This window comes from Fusarium keratoplasticum, chromosome 7 (assembly GCF_025433545.1).
Source record: "Fusarium keratoplasticum isolate Fu6.1 chromosome 7, whole genome shotgun sequence".
Taxonomy (NCBI): Eukaryota; Fungi; Ascomycota; class Sordariomycetes; order Hypocreales; family Nectriaceae; genus Fusarium; species Fusarium keratoplasticum.
In genome coordinates, this window is record NC_070535.1 from 834312 (window position 1) to 853202 (window position 18891).

Below are 18891 nucleotides of genomic sequence, written 5' to 3' on the forward strand. Positions count from 1 at the left end.
CACGCACTAGCTTTTATTGCTATATTTAGTAGCTGACGGCCCTCCTTGCAAGAACTTGCCGAATCCTCTAAACACGCGTTCCATGGCATCGCAAGATTGCAAGGCACCATGGGGGACGTGCGAATGCCTTGTGCTTCCTTAAGGGTGTTGCGACTCACCCGCTTATTGGCAGCGATTCACTACATGTGTTACGTTTATTACAGTAGAACGCATGTATAGGTCGCTGAGTTATGCAAACCGAGCCACTGAGCGAAATCCTGGGTTGTTCGCTTAAGGCTCAGGCCAGAAGCGGCGGGGCTCCGGAATGCACCCAGTCCCATCTCTAGGGTTCACAGTTGATGGAATGGCTGTGGTGGCTTGTCCCGGACTAGGATATTGATTACATGGCATCGTTACTGCCCTCTTATAACTCCCTTACCATCCTAGCTCCTGTTTCTGTGTTGCCCGCGTGACTTCTGCTGTCTCCTGCCTGATGCTTGGACGGAGCTTCCGTGTAACATCCATCCCATAGGCATTTGCCAAGTTGGATGACCTCAGGTACGTCCTCGCTCGCGGCTGAATGATTTGCATGGATCTTTCCTGCAGGATTAAACGAAAGAGGCCGAAAGAAGACGTCGTAGGCCTTTTGATAACTTTGTAGACTAGGCGGGCGATGTGCATGTCAACATATTAGTCGCGTGGTTTCGCTTCATTTGCATTTCTCTATCGCAAGGCATCAACAGCGAGAGACGCCTGGATCTACCATTAGTATCAGGACAGTACCCCGGGTGTCAGATATTTTCTTTTGAAAGCTCGACAAGTCTTGCGAGACCGGATCATTCTGTACTGGACGAGGAGTCCGCCTCAACGGATTCGAATATCTTCCCTCCAGATTGGGATTAGGGGTTGGAAAATCCACTAGGTTTGTCGAGATATTCGCAAACCCAGGTGAGGGCGGGCCAAACTTGATTTATTTCAAATATTAGCTGATGTCTTCAAGCCGGTCCAGCAGCATCAGGAATACCCATAAGCGGGAGGCCGCGGCCATAGTCTGCTGGTGACTCAGCCCGAGACTTTGAGGCTGTCAAGAACTGAAAAGGAGAGTATATAGGAGCCTACTATCTATCTCCAAAGCCTTGTACCGACGGGCCCCTGCCTAAAAGGGTCACTGAAGTTGGGCCGATGGACGGTTCACGGGACCCAAGCCTTGCCATCGCAACTGGCCGGGAGTTCTATGGCCACTATTACACTACTCTGAGCTGAAAAAAAAAAAAAAGGATGGAACTTATCTATCTGTTTGTATTAGGATTGATATATGTCCACTCCCTGGCGTTTAAAATCGAAGATATTGAGAAAACGCCTTTATATATGTAGGGCTGGGAGCTCCAGGAACGGATCCTGCGAGTTATCTCACATGATGGATGACAAGAAGATCTAACGGTGCCTGCACATGGACCAGTGGTATCACGCGGTGATGGATCACACCCCACGCCTGCGAGGAAACCAACCATGCTACTCAATCAACATGCCAGCGTTTTACGCAAGCTTTGAATTGGCTCAGAGCGCGAGTCGTCGCCATAATGGCGGGCTATCTCAAGGTGATGGTGCAATCGCCCCTGCTCAACACCCGCGTTTCTCATCACGCACGACTTGCTACCGCCAAGCTGGGTACGATACTCAACCTGAGTTCCGGAATCGGGGCTCTATTAGCACCGAAGCTTAGCTCATGGACCGATCCAAGTCCGAAAAACGCTCCATTTTCTGTCACCATCTTGGCCAATTCTGACGCACTGCTACATCGGCCCAAGCACGCCATAGGGGGCATGTCGGGATGCCACTCTGTATGGGCGTACAAAAAGCCGCAAGCGCACCAAACAGTGGGAGAGTGTTCGCTACGCCCTGTTTTCGATTCTCTTCTCAATCCTCTCTACCAATACGTATCGCAAACCGTCCATCATGGAATATGAGAAGAATGTCAAGGACACCCAAGTCGACACTAACTCGACGCCCAGCGAGTCGGCCGATGCCGTGATTACCGAGTTCCCGCCTTCGACCGGTCACATCTACGGCTCCGTAGAGCCGCACGTCTTCTCGCACCCGGCCCGAGCCGAATATTGGAGGAATGTCTATGACAATGCAAAGTACGAGTGCAGACACAGGTTCGATCCGTCGTTCCAGTGGTCTCCTCTGGGTGAAGTTACCGTTAAAAGGAAAGTAATTACCAAAACCCTCCGCTCCAGCTTGCACACCCACCACGGGATTCTATTGGGGGATGCTCCCACTGGCCATCCCTTGGATGATTCTGAATTTGTTCCCATCCGTGATTACCCATTGTCGTAAGTGTTGTGGTGCTGATCAGTGCTTCTCTCACTTAGCTGGACTGGCGAATCATGCTCTGGGTTTGGATTATGTTCTCGTCCCTCGATCTCGTCCGTCGCAACATCAACCGCGCCGTCTCTGACAATATGCTCGACGATATTGGTGTCAATACCAATGACTACAATACGGGCCAGACCATTTACTTGGTCAGCTTCCTCGCTGCCGAGCTGCCCGGCGGTCTGATCAGCAAGAAAGTCGGGCCGTTTCGGTACACGCCTGCTGTCATTGTTCTTTGGGGCTCACTGTGCATGACCCAAGCCGCAATCAAGGCTAGGTGGAGCTTCTGGCTTCTTCGTGCTTTTTTGGGTGTTGCACAGGGAGGGTTCATCCCAGAAATGGTTTGGGACCTATAGATCCCGCCAGCACTGACCATTGCTAACAATTATGGGCAGATCCTGTATCTCTCGTACTTCTACAAGGGCAACGAACTAGCCGTCCGCTTGAGCATCTTCTACACTGCTATCCCGTTGACCCAGATCTATGGCAGTCTGCTTGCGGGTGGCCTCCTGGAAATGCGAGGAGTTCTAGGCTGGGGGGGCTGGCAATGGCTGTAAGTTAGGGAAGCCTGACAGAGTTGATGCAAACTTACGCTATACAGATTTCTTATTGAAGGCCTCATATGTGTCCTCATTGGAATTGCCGCCTTCTTCGTCATGCCTCCTTCAATCACCGAGCCCGCCTTGGCGTTCAGGCGCCCAGACGGTACCAACAAATGGTGGACGGAGGAGGAGGAAAAGATCCTCGTCAACCGCCTGCTTCGCGACGACCCAACGAAGGGTGACCTGAATAACCGTACGGCGGTGACCCTTAGGGGCATCTGGCAAACACTGTCCAACTTTGACCTGTGGCCCATCTTCATCGTGAGAATCCTATTGTGGCCCCCGATGACCAAGCTAATAACGCAGGTTGGTATTTTTGCTTGGATTCCCTTCCAGCCGACCTCGAATTATCTCTCCCTCATCCTGCGAGAAATGGGTTATACCGTGTTCCAATCGAACTTGCTGGCCATCCCCGGCTACGCGCTTTTCGCCATCAATGTACGCCAGATCTAACATGGTCCATACTCTCACCTAACACCAAGCAGGTCGTTGTATTTGGCCAGATATCGTCCAGGCTGAATGAGCGGTTCCTCGTAGCAGCCTGTAGTAATCTCTGGATGCTGCCGTTTTTCTGTGCTCTCGTCGCCCTAAAGCCAGACACGAACCCCTGGATTCGATATGCCATGTTGACTGGCATCAACGGAATCCCTTACACCCATTCTATTCTAGTAGGCATGGTCAGCCAGAATGCCAAGGCAGTTGGCCGTCGAGCTGTGGCAGCGGCGATCTACAACATGACCTACCAAGTAGGCAGCATCGCCGCCGTCAACATCTATCGCGAAGGCGACAAACCCTATTGTAAGAAAAGACCCGATGCTGCCCGAGGAGAGAATGGAATGCTGACATGAAACCCATCACTAGACTACACTGCAAACAAAGGCCTTATTGGTCTCTGCGTAGTCAATATTGTGCTCTTTGTCCTGGCAAAGCTCTACTACGTGTGGCGAAACCGGGTTTTGGCCAGGCAATACGCGGATTTGTCTGAGACCGACAAGGCCCGCTTCTTCGATGCCCGCTTCGTGCATTGATTGATCCTATCTCGAGGAAAACAACATTTCTCGTACTCCAAGTCATCGTTTAACCGAACTGGGGTATCGCGGCTTCGTTTAGAATGTGAAGCTTGCTGGAGCCTTTTCAACAAAGGCGGAGGTTCTGCTGGGCTGTTGTGCTTGAGATGGATTGGTTTATTGTTTACCCGCACATTATCTAACTAAATTGACTGTTTATCCTTCATTAATTGATACAAACTTCGTGCATTAGTATGAACCCAAATTCCTTAACTTGTGAGTGTTGTTGGTATGCGTACGCGTCGAGACTATGGTATGGACAACTCCCGGCAGTGCATGGTAATAAATGCTCACAGGGGAAATCAAGACCATTTTGAAAGGGAGATCCCTGGAAGAGAAGTTCCAGTTCTTCGAATCGAATGGATCGAATGGTAGAAACTCGAGGGAGAACTACGACGCCTATATACTCTGGATACGAGAATTGCGAAAGTTGGAGCCAGGCCGAGACACCAAGCCCCTTTTGTGGACGGAACAACTCATCTCAATGAAGGTTGATGAGCGAGGGACAGCCGGTGAGTTGCTGTTTAGAATCACGAATTGTGAAGACGAGGAGGACGGGTACATGTACCACTGCCTCTATGCGCCGATGATTTTGGGAGTGAGTTTCCCATCATGTCTGTCCCTATTGGGGTGGAGCCTGATGATGGTCACCATGGTATGCAAGCTTCCCATCGTTTACCAGGCGGCCGCTTACTATTGGTCTCTAGACACCGTGCCCGATCAGAAGGGACTTGAAAGTCTTGACAGAGGCCTTTGCCAATCTGTGACACGCTGGGACGAGAACAATGTCGTGCTCTGGCTGAAAAGATGGGAGAAGCGAGTCGACTCTTGCACCGAGATGTCGGGCAGCAAGGCATTGCATACTGCTGCAAAGCTGGGCAAGACGAAAATTATGAAGGAGCTCATAAAGAAAGGCTTCGATATCAATAACAGCATTGAAGGACGCACCCCTCTCCGCGAAGCGACTGAGAACGCTTAGTTTGGAGCCATATAGCTTTTGCTGCAACAAGATGCCGATCTAAATATTGCCGACTATGGTCAAGAGCCACTTCTAGTTTGGGCCACAGCTCTTGGGTACAAAGACATTGTGGCCGAGTTGCTCGCAAATGGCGCCGATGTCAATGCTGTTAGCCCATCCCATTAGACCCCTTTACACCAGGCCGCATTTCGATCCCACACCGACATTGTTCGGCTTCTCCTACAGCACCCAGGCATCAACCTCGGCATACGGGATGATGGAGGCTGCACGCCGCTTATGGTAGCTGCGGAAATGCGCTCCGAGCTCGTTGTCGAACTCATTCTCACATGCAGCACTGACGCTGACGTCCAAGACTTGGGTACGGGCAAGTCCTGGCCGACACCCCTTCATCTCGCAGCTGTGAGAAAAAGCCCCGGCATAGTACGAAAGCTCATCAATCGCGGTGCTCAAGTGAACGCTCGAATGGAAGACAACTTTGGTGCGACGCCAGTTCATCTAGCGGCACAACAAGGGGACTTGCAAGTGCTCGAAGCCATGTTTGAAGCCCAGGTCGAATTAGATTTCCCGGATGGGCTCGGACAAACGGCTTTGCACCTGGCAGTGGGATATGGCCACCAGAAAGTGGTGCCCTGGCTGCAAAGAAAGGGGTTCGACATTGATAAACCGAATGCAGCTGGGGTTCGCCCTTTAGAGGTCGCGCTTGGCAAGCAAGATTTCGACATGGCCAGGTTACTCGTCGGTCAGGGCGCAGACATTGACGGAATGTCATCGGCACATCATCTGTACCTCCACGTGGTTGCCTATCATGGAATCCTGCCAGTTCTGGATTTTCTCCTCCAACACGGGGCATCTGCCAATATCCGCAATACGGAACGGCATACCTCTGTGATGGTTGCAGCTGTGAGAGGGAGTTGTGATTGCATCTCGCGATTGATCAAGGCTGGGGCAAAGGTTGACGCACGTGGTCCAGACCAGTTCACTGCAGCATGTTACGCGGTATTAAATGGTCATCAAGAAGTTCTTCAACTACTTCTAGATCACGGAGCAGACCCTCATGTTCAGGCAAGCGGATCCAATAACTTGCTTCACATGGCCGCAATGAAAGGCTGGGTCCCCATTGGGAAGTTGCTACTCAAACAGCGAGTTTCAAGGACGGCAAAGAATCTGAAAGGCGGTACCCCGTTGGACATAGCTAAACTGCAGGGCCATCAAGACTTTGTGTCTCTATTGAAGGTCCGGATGACAGAAAATCAGAAAGAAGCGAGGGGTGGGCTTGGGCTTTCTGGGCTCGTTCGAAGGATTGTAAGGTGAGTTCGTGGGTAGGACTTGGTGGTTTAATGCGATCATAGTATAGGTCCTTAGTTAATTAGACTGCTTTGAAACACCTATTCCGACCAATGAAACTCCGTCAAACACACCAGTTTAAAGGTACTAAATTCTCGTCTCATCGAGTTGGGCACGCGGTTCCCAGCAGATGGGCTCTCGCCGTTCAATGATTGCCTTATATCTTCCTCAGATGCTTCAACAAGACACACTTGGTGCGTTTTGTCCCACACATGGCTAGATATACGACCCAACTAATCCAATAAATATGCTGCGTCTAGCCTGTCCGCCCACTCTTAGGCTCGTACTGCTCATCCTGAGTGATCACCCTGAGGAGTTCAACTTTACGAGGCATGATAACCCTAGCCCTAACGATGATGGGAGCATCGAAGGGCACTGTCAGACTGGTGGCACAACTGGCTTTATTGAAATCTAGATGTGAGATCAGGTTCATCTGGCACGACCAAACCCAACTCCTCTGCCACAGCGCTTCTGTCCCTGGCGGCATATTACTTTTGCACAGCTCCTCCGTTGCCCATTCTCGAAAAGCGGCCAGAACGGCCCATTCAAGAACAACGATACTTATCGACCAACGACTGGGTCCTTTGTAATTTCTCTGAAACACAAAACCCTTATTCGGCAGCCGCTCATTCGTCAAAAAGACTGTTGCTGCAGGAGTATCGCAGGACCAACAGCCCTCGCCCCCTGTCACCCGCACACAGGCGTCATTTTTCTTGGCAAAGCTGAGCCAACCATTTTTCTGCTTCAAGTGCGGAGTAAATCACGACGCCTCGGCAACGCCACCTTTCTGGCCTCTTTCCCACTCATCACTCGCCTTGCCCTGGACAACTACCCGCCCAACGATGCCTCGCCCATCTTACGTTGAGTTGCAAAACCTCGCGTCTGAGGCGGAGACGCCAGGGCAAGAAAATGATGCCAGCAGCGAGTCTCAAAAAAAGCCGCATGGAACCTTGAAGGAGCAATCACCCTCTCGGTTATGGACAATCGGAGTTCCAGGAGTCTTACTCACGATTCCTATCCTATATACCGGTAGCATGTCCTCATTCCCCTCGTTAATTGCAAACTAATCTAGGTTCAGTGCTGCTGGGTATTGTGGCATCTCTCCACAACCAGAAAGAGAGCTCGTTTGGCAATGACGTACGAGAAGCCCTCCAAGTTGCTTCAACACTCTGGCCTATCTCGTTCGCGGCAGTTCTTGGGCCATTTCTCAAGACCCTGGCGCTCTACCGTGCCGAAAAGGGTTCAACTCTCGGGGCCCTGGAGTTTCTCTCGACCAGCCAGACCACTATCTCGGCATTCATAAACTTGGCCATATTTGGAGGCACCCACGTCTGGACATTCGCTATTGTCGCCATCTGGTGTCTCAGTCCCCTTGGAGGACAAGCCGCTGTCCGGTCTATCGGCCTGTTCCCGAATTCTACGACCATACAGATTCCTGCTATGCACTATCTCGGCAGCAACATTTCTGATATGAATCCTTTGTATCAGGGTAACTCTGGAGGTGACATGAGCCCATTCTTGGGGGCATCCGTACGGGAGGACTTTATCTTCAACCTAAGAAACAACGTCGCTGCAGTATTTTCAACGCCAGATGTGTTGCTTTCTCATGCCAATGGTTCTAGTGACAGTTTCGACAGCGCTGTCCAGAGCCTTGGGGGCAGGTGGCAAGCGGCCCATATTGTGCAGCAAGATCTGTGGCGCAATGTACGGGTCCCGTTCCTAGAGCTACTGCCACACTATGATTCTGACCGTCCGCAAGCCTGGGTTGAAGTTCCCACCGATAGGGTGGTATCGTACGCGTCATTTATCGGTATCCCTATCCGTGGGGGCTCGACATCTCGAGCTGGCAACTCCACCATGATAGTACGGTCCCATTACATGACGCTTTCGTGCGGAAAACCTTTTAACGGATCGACCTGGCTCACCCCTACAGCACGAAAGCTTAGGTTTCACAACGTGAGCGATGACCTCACCTCCCAGTATCAAAGTGGTTTCCCGATAAAAACCTGGCCCAACATTTTCTTGGACACGGTCAACGATACCAAGATCATTGAGGAACATGCTTGGCTTTCATATTACCCCATCAATGATACCGAGCCTACCACGAAACTGAAGCTTGTTCTTGGGGGAGATTGTGAGGGACCCTTTGACAACAGGGTCTTCTTGCGTACATGCGATGTCAGCACGTCCTACGTAGACGTCCAGGTTCGCTGCACGAGACTGACAGCATTGGATGACCAGAACTGTAGAGCTGCTCGGATTCGACACACACCAGGGTTTCCCATGTCTGGCAATCTGACAGCTCTATCCAACTACGCCATTCTCAGGGGCACCACCTGGGAGTTTCCTTTCACGACCTCAGATTATGATATAGGAAGACCTGGCTTGATAGAGATATATCTCAAGGATCCACCCAGGACTCTTGGACGCATGGACTTGCCGACCGACTCTCCGGGCTGTTTTACTGATGTACCTTTGCATGCATTCGAAGCCCGATTTGCCACCGCCTTAAATACGTTTGTGACGGCCACGTTCAACTCCACGGTCCTCACAGGTGCAGATGGTACGAGCCTCAAGAACCGTAATATCATGTGGAAAAACACAACTGCAACATGGTCTGAGTTCACAGAGAGCGTTTACGCCCTCCACAGGCCCTGGTTCTCCGTCTGGCTATTCTCGACGATAATACTTTTTGTTACCGCCATTGCCAACGTTGGCATTCGCGCAATTATCAGTGCTCCCGACTTCTTGAGCGGTGTGGCGGGATTGACAAGAGACTCGCCGTTTATTGAAGTGCCTCAGGATCATACCGGGGAGAGTGGTGCGGACCGGTTGAGCAGGTTGAAGAAAACCGAGGTTCGAATATGTGATGTTCAGTCTTCGGAAAACGTCGGGAGGATAGCCTTGACCACGGATTTGGATGGTGGAAGACTGATTTGGAGGCGAGCGTATGAGTAAGGTGGCTTTGACATATATACAACATGTCTGAATTACCCGTTGAGAAGGGGGAGAGATAAAGGAGTCACAATTAACCTGGTCATACCATCTGCCACTGCGTTTTAGCAGGTGGCTCGAAGCTAGTTCTACTGAAATCTCAAAAACACAGTTTGACAGCTAAGCAGAATACTAATTGAGACTCTTGCTGAACTATGCTCAACTCTCTGTCTGGATAAAGAGAAAAAAAAAACGGAAATCCATCAGAAAATTTATGGCATGTGCATGTCGTCTTTGACAGGCTGGTAACCCTCAGTGTTAGGGCCCTGGGCCTGTCGCGCCCGAACCTCATTGTCTTGTTGAACCAGAGCACAGCAGAGGCACCAGAATGAGGTGCAGCAATCGCCCATGCCACTTCCCTCGATGCCATACTTTTCGCGGATCTCCCCACGTCTCATCATATTGTAACTATTCTACGTTAGAAGATACATGGAAGTGTTGAAGGCAAAAAGGCACTCACATCCAAGCACAGCCAGTAAAAGACTGGATGCCGCAGAAAATCATGCACTCAGAGTTGGTGCTCTCGATGGGAGCATTGGGGGCATTTCGCATGCGATGGGCAGTGCGCCCGAAGACTAAATGATGCCGCGTTTAGATATTGCTAAATTGACATGAGGTGTGCTTGACTTACGAATGCATGGCAGAAAAGTGCTGAGAAGACAAGAGTCGCAAGGCGAACAGTCGCAAAGGCTGCTCTGCCATTCTTGGGTGTGGGACATGATGGTGATGGTGCTGTTGTGAGAAACGAGTGACAAGAATGGTAGCCAGTCAAAGGTAAGGACTGAAGGTGAGAAGAAAGATAGCGACGAGAATGAAACAGACCAAAATACAGCCACAATCAGGAGTCGAAAAAAGAAATGGTTTTATAATAAAACGTCCCCTGTCGTGCCGACACGAAAAGGGTCAAATAATCGTATTTATTACGATTTAACTTCTGAAGCCTGACAAAGACCCACCCACAATGACCAGTTGCGGAGAGGCCTCCTAGTGCAGTTGAACGCCCAGATTCGTCATTTTCCTGCTTGGTAGAGTTTAATTCCTGTTTATTTCCTTTTTGTCAAATGCCGTGTTTATTCTTGTCGTGATCAATAGTCGGTGACGCCGATCCCGTCAACCTGGCCGGGCGCACAGGGCATCTACGCAAGGGGATTCGCGAACCATTAGATTCGCCAAACTGTCAAAATTACGATGTAACCAACCCCAGTTGTGCGTCTCTCTTTCAGACCATGAAAGTAGAGTTGTGGGTAGTCTGTAGCCCCATTTCATCTGAAACAATTCTCACAGCCACCTCGCATGGCTCTTGACTATACTGCAATTGCAGTCTACGACGTGGGGAGTGGCTGAGTGATGCTCTCCAAAGAATGTGCCCCTTCTCAAGCAAGCACGGGCGACTCTCCTGAAAGACTCGGGTGACTAGGCCATTCTTGGGGCATGGACCGTTAAGCCAAGTCAGTGCATTTGTTTCATGGCTCAAAGTATTGATGGATAGTGAGTTGAGGGACCTTAGCACATTATGAGTTGGAACTGGAGAAAAGAGCCCCAGTCGGTCTTTGCCGATCCGAAAAAGAAAGAGCGGGTTGGTACTATAGTCTCTGGGTTATCTATAAACTAGTCAAACAACAGACCACAGTCAACGTTGCTACCCTATCGTCTCACCAGACAGAGTCGAGAATCTTGTTGAATTAAGCTATCACTGAATGGGGGCTTTAAAACTCGATTAGATCATCGAATGTGTGCTGAAAGGGAGCGAGCATTCTCCTAGCTCCGGACTAGGGTCATTAACTACTTAGGTTACGCTATTTTACAACATTGGGTTTTAATGCTACCATGTGTTTTTCATTATGACCTTGGACTAGTATTACCAGTTCATTTGTCTGTGAGTGTTTACTCCGTAAGGATCGCTATGGAAGGTGTATTCTTAAGTCAACTAGAAAGGAGGCGGAACAGGTTCAATACAGAATTACATAGTAACAGTGGGTAATAAGTAGAGCCAAACGGCTAAGACTGCGTCAAAGCATAGTTATATTTGCATATCTACCATGATAATAATGTCAAAAACGCAAAGTGGTCAATACTATTCAGGGTTGCCATATAGGTAGGAAACCCAACAGTAGAAAATAATCGAAGTACGCGAGCCACAGAACTATACAATATCTGCAGTGTCGATAACAGACGGAGAGGGCGTTTGATTTAGTCCTTTGAAAGCCCCTGTATCGCTTGCACACAAGTGGCAACTCCTCTCACTATTTCTCACAAGACCAACACGCCGTCGAGTTGGCCTTAGTGCAAGAATCATCAAACAGAGGCTTTTGGGGGTAAGGACACAGAATCTGCTGCTGAGTCGAGTTGTCTGACTTCGTCACAACAATGGGTGTGTACTCCGGCTCTGTACCGTTTTCAACCCAGGCTTGAAGCTGGGAGAAGAGAGCCTCAGGTTGGCCGCCATTGCCACCCCAGCAGTGTCCGAGACCAGGAACGCGGTAGTATTTGTAGAAGGAAGTGACGTTGCCGACAAACTCGGACACTTGTTTGTAGTAGCTCAGGGTGCCCCTGGGAGAAATGCTCTGATCAGCCTGAGAGTTGTTAGCTTGTCCACCGGTGCACATCCAGAGGGTAGTATACTTACCAGTCCGTGATAGGTAATGAGCTTGCCTCCCGCGTCTCTAAAATCACGCAAATCAATCTCGTTTGTTTCAAGATTCGAGGCAAAGACCTGCTTGACAGCCTTGTAAATGGTGTCAAACTCCTTGTGGGTAATGTAGGTGAGCGTAGCCGTGGCATCCTTCTTGACGAAGGCCTGGTAGGCAAAGACGACATTCGCTCGGCCGGCGCTAGTGCAAACCTTCCCGGTACAGTTTGTCGGGGCGATAGTAGGGAGGTCGGCGCCAATGTCGTAGCCATGATACAAAAACTTTCCATTGGAGAACCGTGGACCACTCCAGGAAGCGTTGGCGACCGCCGCAGCGGCGTGGCTGATCTTGAGCTTCGAACCGGTGGTTGAGCAGTTGAATGACTTGCCAACCTGTTTGAAGGGGTCAAACTTCTTGCGACAGCCGTCGACATCGCCGATGAGGCCATCTTCAACTCCATCCAGCTTATCGCACGCTGAGATGGCTAGCGAGGTGATTTCATTCAGCTCACAGTCGCGAGGGAACTGCTGAGTGAATTCCATGTAGAAGCTCGGCCAGATCGAGTTGATGTAAAACTCGGCCCAGTTGATGGCGGGTGCAGCAGCGATGATGCCGTCATATGCAGAAGGATATTGCTGAGCAAGCTTCATTCCTTGGCGGCCGCCCTGTGAACAGGCGTTCCAGTAGGAATATGATGGAGCTTTGCCATATAGACTCTTGATGAGTGACTTGGCAATAACCGCCTAGAAACATTTAGTTAATATGCCTCCAGAGAACGGATTGGATTAGTAGGGGTGTACACTCACCTCGTCGTTGAGAGAAACCTGGCCAAAGTTCTGCAAGGCGTTGGTGTTGAGGTTTCCAGGGCTAGTCAGAAGCCAATCCAAAGGGTTCGGGGATTCGGGAATACCGGCATCGGTGGTGACAGAGGCAAAGCCATTGGCAACGGCATTGATCATTCCCGCGTAGGTCAAGATATACCGTCCGGGCGTCCATCCCGAACCTCCAAGAGCCTGCAGTCGTCCATTGTAGTTCTCCTCAGTGGGCAGCCATGCTTCAACATGCAGAGTATCGTTCTGGCCTGGATGCATGTATGTGACGGTGACGTTGCAAAAGGTGACATTCTCGACGTTCAAGGCCGGCTGCGAGTAGGTCCATCCCTTGGGAACATCGAAACTGTAGTTGGGCACGACATTAGCCTCGATAGACAAAAACTCTGCTCCGAGGAGTGTCGGGGTTGCAAAGGTCGAGGCGACGCAGCGGGTCATGTTTGCGGAGAGGGAGGCCATGATGGACTGCTGATCCAAGAGAGTGACCATTTTCTCTTCCAGGTTCATACACCTTGGCTTTTATATAATAATTGTGCCTTGGGGGTCGTCGGACACAATATCTGTCAATGACGACAACTACGGGTAGTTTGTCTGAAAGAATACCAAGTGGAACTAAGAAATGGGCCCGTCTGCACGGAACGTTATTTCGGGATTATTACAACGGCAAGACTAAGAGAAAAAAAAGTCTAATATTTGCTGCTCTGACCAGTCTTGGCCTGGGGAAGCAGTTGTCGTATTTAATATCGTATTGAACACGATAAATAGGACCACCCACACCACCCAGACAACCAATGCGACCACTCAGCTAGTCTCCCCTGCATACGTAATCCACATCCATCCAAGCTGCTGGAAATTAGCCTCTTCAAGCCCCGTCAGTTCTCTCGGTGCCCCTGCCTCTCCCTTTTATCATGCGAGTCAGTGCAACCGTCAAGTGGAGGCAAGTTGTTCCATCCCCTCAATGTGGAGTGCCTCACCTCATGTTTGGATTTATCGTACTTCTTCTCTCGCTTCTGTTGATGCAAATAACCATCACCCCCCCTTGTCCAACCAACGCCCGCCCGCCACCATGAGCGAAGATCAACCTATCGACCATGTGCATTCCTCCTCGCGGTGTCCATGCCGTCCCACACAGCGCAGGTCGCACAAGAAGTCCCGCAACGGCTGCCGCAACTGCAAGCAGCGTAGGGTCAAGGTGAGTTCCTCCTGCAGGCCAAGCTTAATGCATTCTGACACGCATACAGTGTGATGAGAATAAGCCCGTTTGCAGCAACTGCTCTCGCTGCTCAATCCCTTGCGACTTTGATCCCGCCAACGCATCTGCCTCCTTGCCGGCTGCCAATGCCCCGAGGAGACGCGGTCGGCCCCTGAAGTGGACTTCAAGTCCTGATGATCAGGCTCTTAAATCCACACCTGGCTTGTCCGAATTACGCGAACCCGACTTATCCGCACCCGGGCCTGAGGTACCCTTGAATGTTCAAGAGATGCAGCTCTTCTACCACTTCATCACCACCACTTCACTCACACTTGGAGATGACGTCCTCTGGCATGACAAAGTGCCGCGTCTCGCTTTCGAGCATCATTATATCCTCCGACTCATGCTTGCCATGTCAGCACTCCATCTATCACGGCTACGGGCCATTGAGGCAAGTAAGTACGAGGAGCTCGCCGAGGCTCATGCTTCCGTGGCTTTGCGCCAAGTCACAGAGCTTCTCCCCCATGTCAGTCGAAAGAACTGTTCGGCGCTATACATAGCGACCGTTCTAGTTTGTAATTATACCTTTGCAAAGCCGCCAGGGAACAATCACTTCCTTCTTGTCGCTGCGGGCACCAAGGTTGCCTGGTGGAATCTTTTTCGAGGCGTTCGCATCGTCATCGAGACTATGGGTCTACCAGCAATATTCTCCGGTGTTCTCGGCCCCTTCCCTCCAGAAACTACAACAAAGCTACCTCCAATAGAGGACAAACAAGGATACATACCGTGGGAAGGGCCAATGTCCAGCCTGGACGAACTAATCGCCGGCTGCCAAGATCCAGGACTCGAGAATCTCAAAGGAATCTGCGAAGGACTTATCGATTGTTTCCGTGGTGTATACGGAACTGCCGAAGAACCAGAGAGTGACACCCATGGAAAGATGCACATTGTTATGCGCTGGCTATGGCTTTTGGAGGATGACTTCCTTCACCAAGTCAACAGCATGATACCTCAGGCCCTTTTACTTTTGGGCCATTTTGCAGTCCTGATCCAGACTGTCGAATGCTTCTGGTTTATGAAAGGATGGGCACATCATATTATAGAGGGTATCCAGCCGCACCTTGACTCGAACTACATTGGTTGGATATCCTGGCCTCAGAGGGAGATAGAACAATGAGACACCGACTGATTCCTCAGGTCGAAAATCCATGGATCCTTCGACGATCTATTTATATTCATGCCGGGCAAGGAGCCCTCTGTCGCAATAGCAAACATCGAAAAGCTTAATATTGTAGCAGCTGGCTTAGAGTCTTCAAGATTTGCACAGGCCATGTGTCGACCCAATCCAAGTCGGTAGAGCAGTCAGAACTTCATTCAACGAAAAGCAAGAAATTACTTCTCTACTTAGATGCTCTCCATCTTTATGTATGCCTATCTAGTTCGTCTTTGGCGGTCCCTCGATTGGTTCTCAACTCCAGCCGCAGCCTCCAGTTCTCGCTGCTTTTTGCCCTTTATCATGTCGAACCACCACTGAAGCACGCACGTCAAACTACCAAACAAGACAATAGTTAGTCCCATAATGCCACATAGGGCAAAGGGGGAGAGAAAATGTAGAGAAACTCACAAGTTTAGCAAAGAGAATATGGCGCAAGCGTACGCAATGCTCTCCAATTCTGCAGCCCACTCAACCCCAAGCTTGACAAAATCCCCCATGCCCCGTGGCAGATTTTGATTCGAGTACTCTGAGGTCCGAGGTTGAATCGATCTTTTATCAAGGTCAACCTCCGTAGTGGCAGCCCCGATGAACATGAAGACAGAGGCTGTGAGCCATATGGACGTAGCAAACACCAATCCCCATCGTGCTCCGGCTGTCCAATGGCCGTGAGAAAGGCGAATTGCAGTGAACGGTGATACGATAGACTATATAAGACGGGATTAGCTAGGACTGGTATTTTCCCGTGTACGAATCAGTGCGGGACTTACTACAACGAGGTTGCCTATGGCGGCGTTTCTCAGCTTTCCATCGCCGGTCTTTGCAATGAGGGTTGCAGCAAGTCCAAGAACAACGAGAGAGAAGAAAAACTTGGCCACTTCGGCCTTTCCATTCTCGTCGTTGGCTTCCTGCCTAGGTGTTCGTTGGCCTGTCATTGTTAGACTTCTGAAAAAGTAAACATGTGAAATGAGAATGATTTCTGTCTGTTGGGCCAAGGAGTCCTAGCTACCTCTTGCACAGCAGTACCCCTGTCACTTATACAGTCGTTCTTCTCCGTTTGTATTCGGGTGGCTTGCCGCTGAGCCTCGGTCACCTGGACCGCCAAGTCCCCATGGCTGGCAGCCACAGTCCGCCCTGATGTTCGAGACCCCCAACACATGGACTTTGGCGCTACATTAAAGTATAGTGTCTCAGCTTGGCGCCTAAGTTTGCAGCACGCTGTGACAACTCGGTGGAGAAGCTACCAAGTAGCTCATTCTTCCCAGAAGGGGAAGAATGAGGCTCTGGTAAGGGCTGTGTTCAACATAGTTCGCTTGGGCGCTCTAGGCAGCAACCGGCAATCAACCTTGGCCGCCCTAGGCAAGGACTTGATCATGGGAAGCAATGTGATGGTAAACAAGAGGAACATGCCGAGGTGTAAATGTGCCACAAGTCTGTGCGGTATTGGGCCTCATGTCAATATTTACTCACGAATGGTGCTCATAGTTTATTCCCACAAGAGTCTACTTCAAAAGCCCACCTCTCGAAATTTCCAAGAATGACCATTGCAGTCAACACAAAAAAAAAGACATTTGTCGTCTTTTAACTTGTTCTACGTGAAATATTGCCAATGCCTTGTCCAGTCAAACCCAGCCTCCTGTTTATTCAACCCTCCTGCAAACGCGATGACAGGTTCTTGATTCTCTACCTCGGCAATGTATGCTGCTGGGCATTCCATAAACCACATCTGCGGCTGACACTCATAAAAATCATCAAACCTACTCTGAAGCGCCATTTTTAGACTGTTCACACTTCCATCGGGATGCAAACTTGTCCAAGGCTGTATGCAGGTCTGGCCCTTGCACGTCTTGAGGACCATGATGAGGGCATTTAGGCGCAGGAGTACCTGCTCCAGGGGGCGGCCAGAAAGCTGATATGCTGAGCGTGACTTGCTGGAAGCCGCAATGTTTAGGGTTTGGTGAGGGTCGGACTGGTCATTATTAGCTAGGTTCTCCCTCCTCTTGGCTCGGGTGGCACATACCTGGAGGTCAAAGAACTCCGTCTCATTTGTACACCAAACCGAGTAGTAAAGACTGTACTCGTCTGACACAACCCTCAGCCCCTTGAAAGTGTTGTTCAGATAAACATTTTGCCAAACTCCAGCCTCGCGATGCCGGTCACTGCGACCGCCGTAAATTCCCTCTGGGACAGCCTAGAATAATGAGCATCTGGTATTCACCGAAGATGGATCGACTTACAGCACCCCAGTACTCAATTGCAGCGTGCTCATGCCTGTCGGCATGGATCGTTGAACCCCCCAGTGGCATGATGGCCCCATCAGTGTCCTTGTCAACGCCGGCAATTTGGAGAAGAGTTGAAGAAACGTCTGTGTGAGTGGTGACCATGTCGACAGACCCTCCTGCAGGGATACCTGGGCCGCGAACAAAAAAGGGAATGTGAATATCAGTGTCTAGATAATATCAGCGTCGCAATTCGTCACGGGAAAAGTGGCATTCATACCATAACCACACTCTTTTCCAGGGTTCATTCGGTGCTGCGAGATGTGATATCCGTTATCTGTTGTGTAGAAGATGTATGTATTGTCCAGTTGTCCAGCTTTCACAAGACGGCCAACAAGTTCAGAAACCATTTCGTCGACTGATTGAAGTGCACGAAGTCGCTGTCGTTGATAGTGATCATTATACGTCAAGGTTGTCTCGTTCAGCGGAGGTAGATCCCCAACCCAACCGGCTGCTCCGTCGATTGCCACGTTGAAGCTCTTCTCTCTGGGAATTACATAGTCGGAAAACAGATGCTGATGTCTCGGGGCAGACTTCGGTTCTTCTAGGTACGAGAGATCTCGCTCCGTATCAATGACCCAATTGGAATGAGGTGCGATTGGTGAGACTGTCAGGAAGAAAGGGTTTGGCTCTTCCAAGGCTTCATCCAGCCAAGCAAGAGCCTTCTCAGCGATGACATCCGTCGAGTACTGGCCTGCATAGCTCACGGGCTCTTCCCCGTTGTGTGTAATCTTGGCGTTCCAATATTGGTAGGTAAACGGATCAAGAAGAAAGTCAGAGCCGTTGAAGCCTTTGGCATAGGGCTGGTTGAAGTTGTCGACGGTGTGAAAGTTCCATAGCTTGCCAGTGTAGTAGGTATTGTATCCGGCTTCTTGCATCCACACAAAGAGATTATCGTCATTGATTCCTTGCTGGACCACCTTGGGATATCCGCCATGAGGTGGGGAGACGTTGGTCACGTTGTGGTTGTGAGCAGCTTGGCCGGTCCAGAGAGTGGCCCGAGAAGGGCAGCATAGGGCTACAGTACAGAAGTGCTGATTGTAACTCGTACCCTCGTTGACGATCAGGTTCTGGGGCAACTTGTTAGACTTGGTGCAGCACAGCCGAGTATGTGATACGAACCGTAAGATGAGGCATGTGCTGGACGCTCTCCATGTGCAAGTCTTGATCATCGGTCAAGATGAAGACAATGTTGGGCCGGCTACATAGCGCAGCCTGCACAAAGAATAACAACCCTGCCGTGAGTGCAAACATGTTGGCGGCGGTGTTGTAGAGGAATCAGTGTAAGTCGACATCGCCAGTTGGATTGCCGATTCTACATAAATCACCTAAATAAGGCTAGACAACATCCTCGATATGGAGCCCACTCAATAGTGTCGCAGGGCCGATGGTGCAATTGGGGCCTG

The 18891-nt window shown here is 50.4% G+C and overlaps 6 protein-coding genes across 6 annotated transcripts; 3 read left to right on the plus strand and 3 right to left on the minus strand.

Annotated features, from left to right (window-relative positions):
- Positions 1-1935: 1935 nt before the first annotated feature.
- NCS57_00941800 (uncharacterized protein) lies at positions 1936-3985 on the plus strand (the record flags this gene model as incomplete). The annotated part of the gene is made up of 6 exons (XM_053059194.1): positions 1936-2193; positions 2355-2696; positions 2751-2908; positions 2957-3395; positions 3443-3755; positions 3819-3985. 6 exons carry the CDS (start codon positions 1936-1938, stop codon positions 3983-3985), a joined length of 1677 nt encoding a protein of 558 aa, XP_052911265.1.
- A 3204-nt stretch (positions 3986-7189) lies between these two features.
- NCS57_00941900 (uncharacterized protein) lies at positions 7190-9305 on the plus strand (the record flags this gene model as incomplete). The annotated part of the gene is made up of 2 exons (XM_053059195.1): positions 7190-7376; positions 7426-9305. 2 exons carry the CDS (start codon positions 7190-7192, stop codon positions 9303-9305), a joined length of 2067 nt encoding a protein of 688 aa, XP_052911266.1.
- Positions 9306-9553: 248 nt separating this feature from the next.
- NCS57_00942000 (uncharacterized protein) lies at positions 9554-10180 on the minus strand (the record flags this gene model as incomplete). Its single annotated transcript, XM_053059196.1, has 3 exons — positions 9973-10180; positions 9802-9916; positions 9554-9749 (listed from the first exon to the last, which is right to left on the minus strand). Exons 1-3 carry the CDS (start codon positions 10058-10060, stop codon positions 9554-9556), a joined length of 399 nt encoding a protein of 132 aa, XP_052911267.1. The 5' UTR covers positions 10061-10180.
- A 1404-nt stretch (positions 10181-11584) lies between these two features.
- NCS57_00942100 (Carboxylic ester hydrolase) lies at positions 11585-13260 on the minus strand (the record flags this gene model as incomplete). The annotated part of the gene is made up of 3 exons (XM_053059197.1): positions 11585-11914; positions 11968-12714; positions 12778-13260. 3 exons carry the CDS (start codon positions 13258-13260, stop codon positions 11585-11587), a joined length of 1560 nt encoding a protein of 519 aa, XP_052911268.1.
- A 607-nt stretch (positions 13261-13867) lies between these two features.
- NCS57_00942200 (Zn(2)-C6 fungal-type domain-containing protein) lies at positions 13868-15170 on the plus strand (the record flags this gene model as incomplete). The annotated part of the gene is made up of 2 exons (XM_053059198.1): positions 13868-13993; positions 14043-15170. The coding sequence occupies 2 exons, from the start codon at positions 13868-13870 to the stop codon at positions 15168-15170; spliced, it is 1254 nt and encodes a 417-aa protein (XP_052911269.1).
- Positions 15171-16797: 1627 nt separating this feature from the next.
- Positions 16798-18739, minus strand: NCS57_00942300 (Arylsulfatase; the record flags this gene model as incomplete). The annotated part of the gene is made up of 5 exons (XM_053059199.1): positions 16798-17175; positions 17227-17397; positions 17444-17655; positions 17706-18555; positions 18608-18739. The coding sequence occupies 5 exons, from the start codon at positions 18737-18739 to the stop codon at positions 16798-16800; spliced, it is 1743 nt and encodes a 580-aa protein (XP_052911270.1).
- Between the last annotated feature and the right edge of the window lie 152 nt (positions 18740-18891).